Source organism: Penicillium digitatum, chromosome 6 (genome assembly GCF_016767815.1).
Source record: "Penicillium digitatum chromosome 6, complete sequence".
Classification (NCBI taxonomy): domain Eukaryota; kingdom Fungi; phylum Ascomycota; class Eurotiomycetes; order Eurotiales; family Aspergillaceae; genus Penicillium; species Penicillium digitatum.
The window spans coordinates 627694-639784 of record NC_089389.1 but is presented as its reverse complement, the minus strand read 5'-3'; the positions used below and the strand labels follow the sequence as shown (position 1 = coordinate 639784).

General features: G+C 48.9%; 4 protein-coding genes across 4 annotated transcripts; 2 read left to right on the top strand and 2 right to left on the bottom strand.

Moving 5' to 3' along the window:
* Positions 1-612: 612 nt before the first annotated feature.
* Pdw03_5256 (bZIP transcription factor, bZIP-1) lies at positions 613-2412 on the top strand (the record flags this gene model as incomplete). Its single annotated transcript, XM_066101004.1, has 6 exons — positions 613-664; positions 1036-1146; positions 1194-1281; positions 1333-1908; positions 1966-2302; positions 2365-2412. 6 exons carry the CDS (start codon positions 613-615, stop codon positions 2410-2412), a joined length of 1212 nt encoding a protein of 403 aa, XP_065957944.1.
* An 895-nt stretch (positions 2413-3307) lies between these two features.
* Pdw03_5255 (Eukaryotic translation initiation factor 3 subunit EifCd, putative) lies at positions 3308-5161 on the bottom strand (the record flags this gene model as incomplete). The annotated part of the gene is made up of 2 exons (XM_014683563.1): positions 3308-4878; positions 4957-5161. The coding sequence occupies 2 exons, from the start codon at positions 5159-5161 to the stop codon at positions 3308-3310; spliced, it is 1776 nt and encodes a 591-aa protein (XP_014539049.1).
* Positions 5162-6779: 1618 nt separating this feature from the next.
* Positions 6780-7232, top strand: Pdw03_5254 (Hydrophobin; the record flags this gene model as incomplete). Its single annotated transcript, XM_014683564.2, has 3 exons — positions 6780-7005; positions 7068-7132; positions 7194-7232. 3 exons carry the CDS (start codon positions 6780-6782, stop codon positions 7230-7232), a joined length of 330 nt encoding a protein of 109 aa, XP_014539050.2.
* A 2011-nt stretch (positions 7233-9243) lies between these two features.
* Pdw03_5253 (NADH:cytochrome b5 reductase (CBR)) lies at positions 9244-10297 on the bottom strand (the record flags this gene model as incomplete). The annotated part of the gene is made up of 3 exons (XM_014683565.1): positions 9244-9806; positions 9880-9957; positions 10018-10297. 3 exons carry the CDS (start codon positions 10295-10297, stop codon positions 9244-9246), a joined length of 921 nt encoding a protein of 306 aa, XP_014539051.1.
* Between the last annotated feature and the right edge of the window lie 1794 nt (positions 10298-12091).

Here is a 12091-nt window from a genome sequence, read left to right as displayed (position 1 = left end):
GTGACTTGGAGGTCTCCAGGGTCGGGACGAATGATTGGTCGGCCTACTCGACTGATCACACTAAATTTCTCAGGTACAGGGTACCTGCAGAGTACCTGTTTTGAAGAGTTGGAATAGTTGTGGAAGATGGTACTGTTAATGTACCCATCGTTCTTATGACTCCAACGTATGGAAAGTGTTTCTTTCCCCTCCGTTTCAGTGTATTTTAGTGTATTTTAGTGTATTTTAGTGTATTTTAGTGTATTTTAGTGTATTTTAGTGTACCCCAGGCTATTCCACTCTATTCCACTCTATTTCAAGTCTCTCTCGGTCTGTTTCAGTGTGTTTCTGGTGTATTTCCAGATTACACTCTCAACCAATTCCCACCAGTTTCAGATCTATTCCGTACGAGTTCAGTTTGGCTAGTGGAGCCCTAAGACAGATCGAACGCCTCGGGATTTTCGATTTGCATAAAAATCAACTAGAGAAAAGGAATTATAAAATTGACCTAAACTGAGTTGTACAAGAACCGGCTCTATCCACTTCCTCTTAATTTGAACTCTCCAATCTCCCAAGGGCTTTCTAATTTCTCGGAATCTGCTCTCTCCTCCATCCTCGCTCAAAAATCTTATGATGGCTGTCAGTGGTGGGGTCTATCCAATGGACCATGCGATGGGGTTTTCTGGTGAGTGCAATCCTATATTTCCCTTGATCTGCTTGGGTTTCGTGATCCGGGGGGATCCAGCACCAGCTTTACTACAAAAAAAAAATAGAATGCACGAGTCCAATTGACTCTGGTCGTTCAATCGCAGCTGTGCATGCTGGTGAACCTCGTGAACCTTGTGAAGGCTGGGGTGCGGGAACTGCAGCGGGGTCCCCCGGTTCGTGCCGCCCAGGAAGCTATCCAGAGCCGGCCCCTCGCTCCCTGAAGGTTCCATTACTACAAGCATCTATTCACTATTGTGTCGAATTTCTATGATAGTTGCTGATATTGTGGCACCAATGTCTCTCCGGCTTGGCCCATGGCCCCGGAGGGCACGGTGCAGGACATGGAAGATGAACCACAGACCACAGCGAGCAAAGGCTTCGGAGCCGAAATATTCAAGATCTTCGGAGGTGGTAGTGGTAGCGCAGCTAATGTAAATGGGCCGAAGAAGACCACGCGAGGTGAGTGATCCCAGTCACTCGATCGGACCACAACTCAGCCTCTCCAGACGGTCAACAGCCGAAGCGTCGCGGCCCTAAGCCGGATAGCAAGCCTGCACTCACCAGACGGCAGGAACTGAATCGCCAAGCCCAGAGGTACATAACCCGCGGATACAATTAGCCATCGGGCTGGACTGATCCATACAGAACACATCGCGAGCGAAAGGAACAATACATGAGAGCATTGGAGACCGAGGTATCTCGGTTACGGGAGGCCTATACCACAGAGATTGCGGAGGCCAACACGACAATTCAACAACACAAAGAGATAATCCATTCGATGCGAGAGGAGAACGAAATCCTGAGGAGAATCCTTGCAGCGAACGGAATCCAACACGAAGCGGATCTGGAGCGCCGCCGGGTGGAGCATCCCCCGATTATGCCCTTCCTACCGGCCCTAGTAAGCTCTAGTACTGTTGTTGGCAGCAGCACCGCGTCACAGAGTGCCCCTCTCACCCAGTCGGCCAGCAACCACAACACAACCCCTACAACTACGATCTCATCCGGCATGAGCCCCCGCGCTAATGGCATGGATCACCCCGTGGTCTCGCCTGCGATTGGATACGCTTCCCACCAGCAAGTGTACCACGCGGGTGCAGGCGAGCATTTTATGAGCATGGACCATTCGTCGTGCCAACCCATTGATACTATGCAGCCCATTCCAGTCGCACAGGGAGGTGTCTTCGAGACATACCCTCAGTTGCAGGTGGACTTTATCTTAACGTAAGGCCCATCCCAATCTACTAGCAAATGCACAAGCTAACAACTCCATGCCTATAGACTCGAGAGCCCCTGCCGCGAACACACGGACTACCTCTGCCGACGCTCGGTCACAGAAGCGGATGACGAAGACATGCCGTTTTCCGGACACGCCCTGATGGCAACATGCCCACCACCCAGCTACATCTCTAACACAACACACGAACAACCATACCCGCACATGGCGCCGGATCTCCCACACGCAAATCTGACCACACTCCTCAACCTCAGTCGACAGCTCGTGACAGAGGGACAAATCACGCCAATCATGGCGCTACAATGTCTTAAGAACCACAAGCTGTACACGGAATTGCGACGTGACGACATCAAGATCGTCATGGATACGCTCAACACTAAGGTCCGTTGTTATGGCTTCGGCGCTGTGGTCGAGGACTTTGAGTTGATAGATTGTATGAGCAGTGTGCTCGGCACCAAGGTCGATCTCAGTTTGCCGAGCACAGTCGATGACTCAATGTATGGTTGAGCAGGATCGAACGCAACGAAAATGATTACGATTTGATGTCTGTGTTGGCTACTACCACGAAGTGATTCGGCGTCTTTGCTTGCTGCCTGCCTTTCGGTTTGGGTTGTGCCTTTGAACTCCTTTTTTCAATTCTTACTAATATTCCATAATTTTCTTCTTTGGTCTTGATCTTCGACTCCCTCGTTGGGAGGGTTGTATACAAGTGATCAATCACTAAGGGTGCAGACAACAAGTTGCCTGGACATAATATTACTTTTTTTTTCGCATTGCTCTCACAGAACGATTAATCGTTCAGCTTTTCAATCTAGCTTCTGACCGTCTGAACATGCCACTCTGTTATAACGGCACTAAGATTTGTTGAATTGATTCCCCAATGGCAGCAAATGACATCTGCAGATCTATATCCAAGAGGAAGGTTGTATACAAGCCATGACCTCAACGATGGCGGAAATTCTGGCGCACATAATCACGAAAGCCCATCAAGACGCCGAGAAGACACCCAAGACTTTCTTTGTGTTCCACCGAAAGTTGTGCAAAGTTGATCACTCGTTCACGGGTGTCGCTCGTCATGGGCATCAATTTTCGGAGTCTTTGCGTCCCCACAGTGGAACCACACTATTGAATGAATAATCATCAGTCCGTGGAATCACCCGCGCAGTGGATTTAATTCAGGAAGATGGAAAAGAGAGAAAACTAATTCCACCGAATGTAGATTTCTGTATTTGTGGTAGTTGAGAGGTAAGAAATAAGGTGATTGTGTGGGGAAACGGTGAATATAGATTATGGGTCAGACTCTATAGTCAAGAGTATAAAAGCGTCAAATTTTAGGTCGAGTACGTATGCACATGGAATGAGGAACATAAGTCATCAGAAAAAAATCTACTCATCAGCCTCATCGGACTTTTCATCATCCTTCTCCTCCTCAATCTCCTCATCCTCCTCCTCGAAGGTAGTAGCGGGGACGCTGTACAGACGCAGGACGGACTTGTTGGGGTCCTTGATGAGAACGTACTTCTTAACCGTCTCAGCGGGCTCGTCGGAGTCAAGAGAACGGATACGGTCAACAATAGTACGGACAATACCCCAACCATTACCGAGGTTAAGGTTCATCTGGCTAGCGAACTCGCGGGGCTTGTAGCCAGCAACGCCGAGAACGACGTGGGCAGCAGCAGAGCGGGGGTTGACACGAGAGACGAAGCCAAGCTTCATGCCGTCAGCCTTGGCAAGGATAGCCTGGGTAGTCCAGCGGGCAAGTTTGGCGCTGTTGTTCTTCATCTCGGTAGCGAGGACGGCACCACGCTGAGAGTTGAGCTTGCTGCGCCAGTCGAGGGCGCCGCCAGAGCCCTGGGCCTTGGGGTCGAACTCGTTCAGGGCCTTGATGATGAGGTGCTGGTCCTCGGTTCCGGTGGGGCCGCCCTTCATGACGGCGTCGACCTCTGTACGGACGACCATGGAGACGGGCTCCTCGTCGCGCTCGAGGGAGATGTCGAAGCGGCGGTACTTGTAACCCTTGGAGGCGAGGGGCTCGGTCTCCTCGGTCTCGTCGTAGAAGGGGTTGGGCATGGCGAAAGGAACCTTGGACTTGTCGGACTCAATGAGAGTCTGCAGAGCAAAGTTGTGGTTGATGATGGTGGCCTCCATGGCGAGGGCGTTGGGGGTATTAATCTGCTCCAGCTTGCCGGCGGCCTCGGCGGCCTCGAGAGGCGCGTCGATGGCGTTCTCGTTGACGCTGACCATGTCGAAGGAGGCACCGTCACGCTTGTCGAAGTAGATCTTGTCGCCTTGGTGGACGATGACGATATCCCAGGAGTAGACACTGCGGGTGGCGCACATCAGCATGGACAGGATATCGGAGGTAGCGAAGACGGTAGCGGCGTTCTTCTCGGAGAGCTCGTTGATGACGGGATCCTGGGATGTGGTAACGTTGTAGGCAGCACGGTCGAGGGCCTGGATTCTACGCTCGGCGTTCTTCACGGGGGGTTTGTCGAAGGACTTGTCGTAGTAGTGGAGGAAACCGTAGGTCTCGAGGTCCTCGCCCTCGGGAGCATCGAGGTTCAGCTTGGACAGACGGGTGAAGTCAACCTCCTCGAGCATCTTCCAGTCAGGACGAATGTTGACAGAGGCCTCACGAATACGCTGGGGCTTGTCATAATCTCTCCAGCCGAAACGACGGCCACCACGGCCACCACGGCCACCGCCACGGTCACTGAATTGGTAGCCGCTCTGCTGACCGCGGCCAACATTAGGACCGGCACGCTGGAAGCCACCACGTCCACCACGCTGGTTGGCAGCGCCGCGCTGACCACCACGGCCGCGGAAAACGGTGCCACCGCCACGACCGAAACCGCGCTTCTGGACGCGAGTGTTATCAACGACGGAGAAGGAGGACTCGTCCTCGGCGGCTGCGACAGTGAAGAGGTTGGAGGAGCCGGCGCCATACACCTGCTGGTCTATTTGGACCGTTAGCCATTGCTATCCGACTGAAAGAACAAATTGGTAGGGACGGAGAAAATATGCAAGGTACCTACCTCTGAAGCCGCGGTTGTACTGGGGACGCTGGTTTTGACGCTCCTTGGTCTCAGCAGTCCAGTCAGCCATGCGGCCAAGCTTGTCGCCCTTGGAGAAAGGAGCGTATGGCACGCCCGAAAGCATGCTATCGGCAGAGGTGGAGGGGCCCCAGGTGTCCTCCGAGGGGAGGCTGGCCACCAGGTCGGCGAGAGAAGTGGAAGGCATTTTTAAAATGATCTATGGGCAACTTGCGCTGGGCAACTGCTCAAAAATCAAAAAAAATTAAAAGATAGAGGGGCTGGTTGATCGGTAACCCCGGGGAATGTGGTGTGGATTAATTGAGGCGGGAATTTTTTGTGTCGCGAGGGTGTGGCGGTGTGGCCAAATGGCACCGCCACAAGAAGCACCGCCACATGTTTCCATATCAGCCCTGGTCACTTTTGTTCATCTTCGTTGTAGCCGGGATAGGATTTGATCCGAATTTCTGGAGGCTTGAGGTATCTTTCAGGACAGTCAAAATAATCCTCATGGCTAAGAATGATCATCATGGCCTGACGCTATACCCGCCACGATGATACCATCCTTCTGGCGCTCACACAGCTTTCAATTGATAAACAAGACTTTCTTGATTCCCCTAAATGCCAAGAAGAGATTATTTGAGATGCTGACCTGAACTTTCAGGTGATAGAATAAGCCGAGGTACAAGATTGATATCTACGTTTCATGTTGGATCCAAAATGTTCACGTAACTCATTCAAATACTCGGATCAAGATCGTCATGAACAATGACGACAATCAGGGGTAGCTGAAATGTACTCCGTACAAAAAATTGATTTGTCCAATGGACAACAATGGACATCTAGATTGACTGCACATAGGTCAGTATACCAGTTCCTTGGTGCCCATGAGCTAGTTTGACATTGTGCAATCAATGGTGCGAGACTTGTCTCGAGATGTCTCGTTTGTCTTCTCTGAATCTGTGTCTAGCGTATCATGCGCTCGAAGCAGATGGAAATGACAAATCGCAAGCCAACTTCATGAAATTTCAGACTGCGGAGACAGCGAATGCCGCTACCGATTACGGAGCAGACTTGCTTTTTGTCCATTGGTTGAGTCCTGCGGCTGGTTGATACATCGATTGAGTGACAGGTTCTACCAGCTCCTTGCAGTAGATAGGTATCTTGGCAGCTATGATTCTCCCGGAAACCCGGTCCACTGATAAGAAACTCTCCGATCCGGAGAGATGGAGAGGAAAAAGCCGGGGGCTTGCCCCGCTGGCTATTGGACCTGTTCACTGACTTGACGTTGATTTGAGCCAGTGGCTGCAAATCTTTTTATGATATTTGAGCATGGACTAAGATTGATCGACAGCCAAGACAGCTCGCTTGGACCCCATGTGAATCATGGATGTTCGCATCATGAACGATGTAGGATCCCATCTAAGGTACTGATTCACTCCTCCAGTAACAGAAACTGCCTTCGGTCCCCTTGGTACCTCGTTCAGACGTCGAAGCCTCTCAATTGGCCTATTTCATTTGGGCCAAATGCTTTCTAGAGTTTTGCAGATCGTCTTGTTCACCGAGATGGGGACTACTCGGATAGCTCACGTCTACAACTCACAAGTGGATATTTACGCAATCCAACCTCGGTTATAGTGGTACTCAACTATTAGACATAGGGTCGTGTCGGAAGCAATTGATGCCTTGGGTATCTTGTCGAAACCTATATAAGGACTAGGATATTCCAGAGATTCTAGACATCATCAACGATCGCAATCCTCTCTGCATCAGAACAGTTATCACTTTTTTCTTCTTCTAACTAATAGATCGAACCCCTCATTAAAATGAGACTCTCCATGCTTTCCGTCTTCTCTCTTGTCGGCGCCGGCATGGTGTCCGCCTTTCCCCAGGAACCCAACCTCTCCGTTAAGCGCTCTGATGCTTCGACCTGTGTCGGCCCTCTCCTGTGCTGTGGTACTCTTACCACTCCTCTCGACCCCCTTGTTGACCCCCTCCTGTTGGCTCTTGGGATTGATGCCGCCAACATCGTTGGATCTGTTGGTCTTCTCTGTATGTTTCAACTGTCGTGCAATATTTAATAGTGAAAATTTTTTCTAACATTTCCGTCACAGGCCACGGATACGAGGAATCCAGCTGTGACACAACGCCCCAGTGCTGTACCGAGGCCAACTTACTGGTAGGGGATCATCTTCACTAAGGACTCTTCCGTGGACATATCATGACTAACCTATCCCTAGGGTGGCACTCTTGCCCTCGGATGCGCGGATTTCAATTAGATCCAACCTTAAAAAACGTTGACATGTACATATTAATGTTTTTACGCCAAACTTGATGCGGCTGTTTGTCTTTTAAGGATGTACATTGTTTTCCGGTGAATCAAGTCACCTTCTGCTTGGATATTTACATTGTTTAAATTGTAGTAAACAATTATTACTTTAAACAGTAGCAATCAGATTTGTAGACATTATAGTGTCGGCCAAAGTTTGGCATTCACTTGTGCGCTTGGTCAGAATGACTTTCCCACGCAAGATGATGCACAGAGGCTACGGTTACGGTCGCGTAAGTCAGTTGACCTTACTTAAGGGAGAGATCAAAGGCTGATAACTTCTAGCAAATGTCTTGGCATTCTTCAGAGGGTTTGATCGAGATGTTTGGTTGCTTAGTGCCAACGAGGTTGTTTTCTCAATGGAAAAGCCTGAGAAGCTCCACATCATAGGCGCCACCATCGAATACTCGAGCCCAGTGCCTTTTCTGCAAGATAGCTCTTGACAAAGACTGCTCTTAAAGTCCTTGCTTTGTTCAACTGTAATCTTTCACCAAACACACTAGGACGCACCCTTGACTTCCCCGAGGATCTTACGCACTTCACAATGAAAGGCTCATAGCCAGACCCGCGCGATACGCTCGCTAGCAGGAGATACCATAACGGTATTTTTTACCGAGCTCACCTAGTCAAGTAAATTTAGTGTTGATGTATTCATGAAGAACGATTCGGACTTAAGAAAGAGCAGCGCATCTCAAAAGCCACTTGAATAATGATTCTATGTCATGCAAAAAAAGCTGCATAGGCAAAATTCAAAGTGGCATAAGGGACAGCGTGGAAAGCACAATCAGTACCTTGGCAACTCCATTTTTGGGGGGGTTTTTCTTACTACTGACCCTCATAGCCTGTAATTTGGAAGTACACCATCCTCCTGGTGTGCCTTGACTATCTTTCTCGTCAGTTTTACCTCTCAATTTTAAGAGAAAGCTCTTCTCAAGTTGAAAGTGATACCAAATTTCAAATGAAAAACCTGAAGAAATCGCAGTGCATATTGGGGGTATATGCCCTGTAAATCGTGGCAGTTTCATACGTCTAGAAGAACAGAATGTGCCCCCACATATGAAACCACTCTGAAGTAAGCAACATCTTCATCAGTGACTTTTCCGCGACACTTAAGGGCTCTCTTAAGCACTCCGAAATTCCTCCGAGGCCGTATGTTCGTTGTTATTGCTATCTACGTTGGCATGTGCCACGTGGAACACATCTACAGAATGGAATGCATGGCTCCGGTCATACAAACTGACACAATGCTATCCATATATCCTTCTTTCCTTCCCATATTCTCGACCAGCACGGGCTAGCCCTATGTCTATGCGAAGACACAGGACTTGGTTAGATGTGATTTTGACCTAGCCAATCATTGGGATGAGATTGGCGATAATTGAGTCTTCTTGTAAGTCGAGGACTTCCCCGATCGCAAAAATGGTCGGAGGCCCAACAGGATCCAAACTGGAGAGGTCGAAAAATGGAGCATCAGATACCGACCTCAAATTCTTGTCGTCGACAAACTTCCTTTTAAAATTTGGCTCTTCGGGTCTCGTTACTTCTTCTTCAATCTATATCTCTTCTGAAATAGGAAAAAGGTGAGCCTAGCGGTTCTATGGCATTTCAGCTTTCCTCGTACTTGGCATGATGCCAAGCCTGATTGCGACCTGATGAACTTGATACTCCGATGTTTTGTTCTTCTTTCCCTTTCGTCCAAAATTTTGTAACCTACTTCCCTACAGAGATAGATGCCTTGTTTGCTAGGTTTTATCTAGCTATTCAGCTACTATTAAGTCTTTGATTATCTCCTCTCTTTACTCTAAAGTAGCCAGGCATAGACCAGATGTGTTTCTCAACCGAATGTTCTTGTGGTTTTTAAGCCCAAAGCCAAAAAAAACTGTTTTTTTTTTGAAGAGAAGACGCGTAAATCTCCGAAGTTCTCAGAGAAGTGGAAAAGCGCGCGAGCAAAAACAAATATGCTAGAACTTGTGAATCCGGTCCGCAGCATAACCGAGTTCTTCCAGGACTCCCTTCTGGCTGGAAGTCCACCCCTTACTTCCGAAAATTGCTGCCTCCATAGCGGGAGGCCCACACAGGAAGATCTTAGTAGTCTTACTATCTTTCGGACCCAGCAACTCCTTCTCCAATAACTCCTTGTCAACCCTGCCCTTGGTGAACGGAGAACCCTCAACAGGGTCTGAGACTCTATAGACGACTTGGAGACGACCAGGAAACTTCTGCTCAAATGCATCAAGTTCTTTCTTCAAGACCAGATCCTTGTCCGTGTTGACTCCGAAAATCAATTTGATCTTGCTTCTGTCGTCGGGGTTGTTCAATATTCCTTGGATCAGCTGATACATGGGAGTGATGCCAGCACCTCCAGCAATGAGATTGATATGGTCGAACTCGTTGGTTCTCCATTTGTAACTCTGCATAGGTCCACGGATGTTTAGCGTGTCACCCAGTTGCAGAGAGTGCAAGTATGCGCTTGCCCTGCCGTTGGGGTATTTTTTGACCAGGAGCTCAACGTACCCTGGCTCATCTACAGATGTAGGTTAGCATAAAGGAGAATTCATGTCATTGATTTTCTCGGAGATTGGACTCCAGCGTCTTACCAAAGTTGTTAATTGGGGTGTAGGGCCTAATTACAGGGAACCATGCGTCCTTTGGCTTATGAAACGTGAGGATAAATGCTAAAACCGACATTAGGCGTTGTTTCCATTGATCATCCGTGGAAGTACAGGGCAGCTTACAGGCCAAGCAGAGGCCAGCGTTCGAGGCTGGGTCTGGTAGTTGAAAGCGCAGGCGCTTGGTGTTCTCATTTAATTGTTGGGAACTCTCCAAACGCAGGGTGTGAAACCCCATTCTCCCACCAGGGCGAAATATAGGGCCAACATGATCCCCACAGAGCTTTGGGGACTCTGCAAATGCTTCATTGCGGAACGAGGCTTTTCGAGCAGCGCATAGTCCAACCACACCAATAACAGCGATTGCGACGGCTGTCTTCCGAGCAAAGGGGAGTACTCTAGACATGATAAGATTGGCTGAAAAAGTAGAAAAAAAAGAGGAAAGAAGGAGACAAAGTTGGGATATTTGAACATGGGGCCATCGGGCCTTGTATACGATAATCCGAACATCCCTACAGCTTCGTCGCTTGTAGCCTATTGGGACTCCAATATTTGGATTAGCTTATTACAATTGCAAGCGCTAGTCAGTTATAGGAATAGCTAGTTAGTGCGCCCCCGAATCATCGGAGCTTAATAAATTACACCTCGAGCTCAACACGGGGTTTGTAGTGACCGGCTAAACCCGACGGTCACATGAGGCGACACTTTACTTTTTAGATCACGCATTCTCATCTCTCCATGAATGCATATGTGTCTAAAGACCAAGAATCTTTTGATTGAAACTATAGATTTATGGGCCTACCCTCTGAGGCTGAATTGCATTTTGAGCCTCACTGTAGTCGAAATGGCCCAAACCAGAGAGGAAGGACATATTTGGCGGACCCTCAACCTCAAAGCCCCCAGGCTGCGGAAGTTGTGTGGGAAGCCGAGATCAAAGATTTATAGCCCTTGTCTATCTCTTCTACGTCCTCAACAGTGGTTCCAGGCTTAGGGCCTTGATGGACTTGAGATGGGAGACTTTGTTTCCAGTAACTATGAAATCCATTGCTCATGCCACCTAGCGAGAGAGGGCTAGGAGACAGTGGCAACCCAGGATGCTCGTAGGAGGAGGGGATGGAGGTGGCATTGTATTGGGTAAGGTAAACGTTCGCTCTTGAGGTTCTTGTTCAAAACTCGCCCACAAATGGGAAAGATTTATAACTTCTTGGCTGAATCATGAACGAACTCATGATAGGATGACCAATCCTTTGCATAATTTTGACCGACGAAGATTGCTTAGGTCATTCTTCTCCACTCCTCTGTCTCGTTGGGATTCATCTGTCGTAGTCAAATGGTGCAGAGATGGTCGGCTTTGGTCGGCTTTTGTGTCCCAAGAACCCCTGTCACTCTGTAGCAGAGCAGCAACCGTGGTCTTCAGAACGAGCATCACGGAGGATGTCACTCCCTGTTTCCCCTACATTCTTTACATAACATCTTGTAACAATTACCATTACCATCACTGTTCTTGATTTTCAACCCATTTAGATCTATTGTGTCCACGAGATGTCCTCATCGCCGGTATAATTGTCCCAACCACCCCTTAGAGGATAGAACAAATAAGATACAAAAGGAGCCAGTTCCGGCATTGATATCACACAGCCAAGGTACTCACTTAAGCCTCCCAGGGATAACACTTTAATCTCGCCTGCCGGTCCTTCGAAAAATGCACGCAAGCCCTCGACGAACTGAAGCAAGAGGAAATTGCGACGGGAAACATATCAAACGTACAGTTTGATGTGATAGACGCGACACCGATCCAAGTAGCAACGGCAATGTGTAGGAGTTACTCGGACATCTTGATATGTTAATGAACAACGCCAGAGTGGCGAGTCGACCCCTAGACATCAAGACCCGACTTTAACCCTGCATTGGATAACAATGTCATTAGACCGGTAGTCCTGTTGACCACCTTCCGGTCTTTGCTCTTGCAGTCGCCGAATCCCTACTCCATCTACGTGAGCAGCGGGGTCGGATTCCACATCGATGATGTTCCAAGGGTCCGTCGAGTGAGGAGGCCTATCGCGCCAGTAAATCCGCTCTGGACATGATGTTGATTCAGGATTTGGTCAAGAGTCGCGAAACAGTGCTTAAAGTCTTTACGGTTTGTCCGGGCTTTGTTCGGTCGAATCTACGCAGAACGAGTGGGGAGGAGCACAGAGGA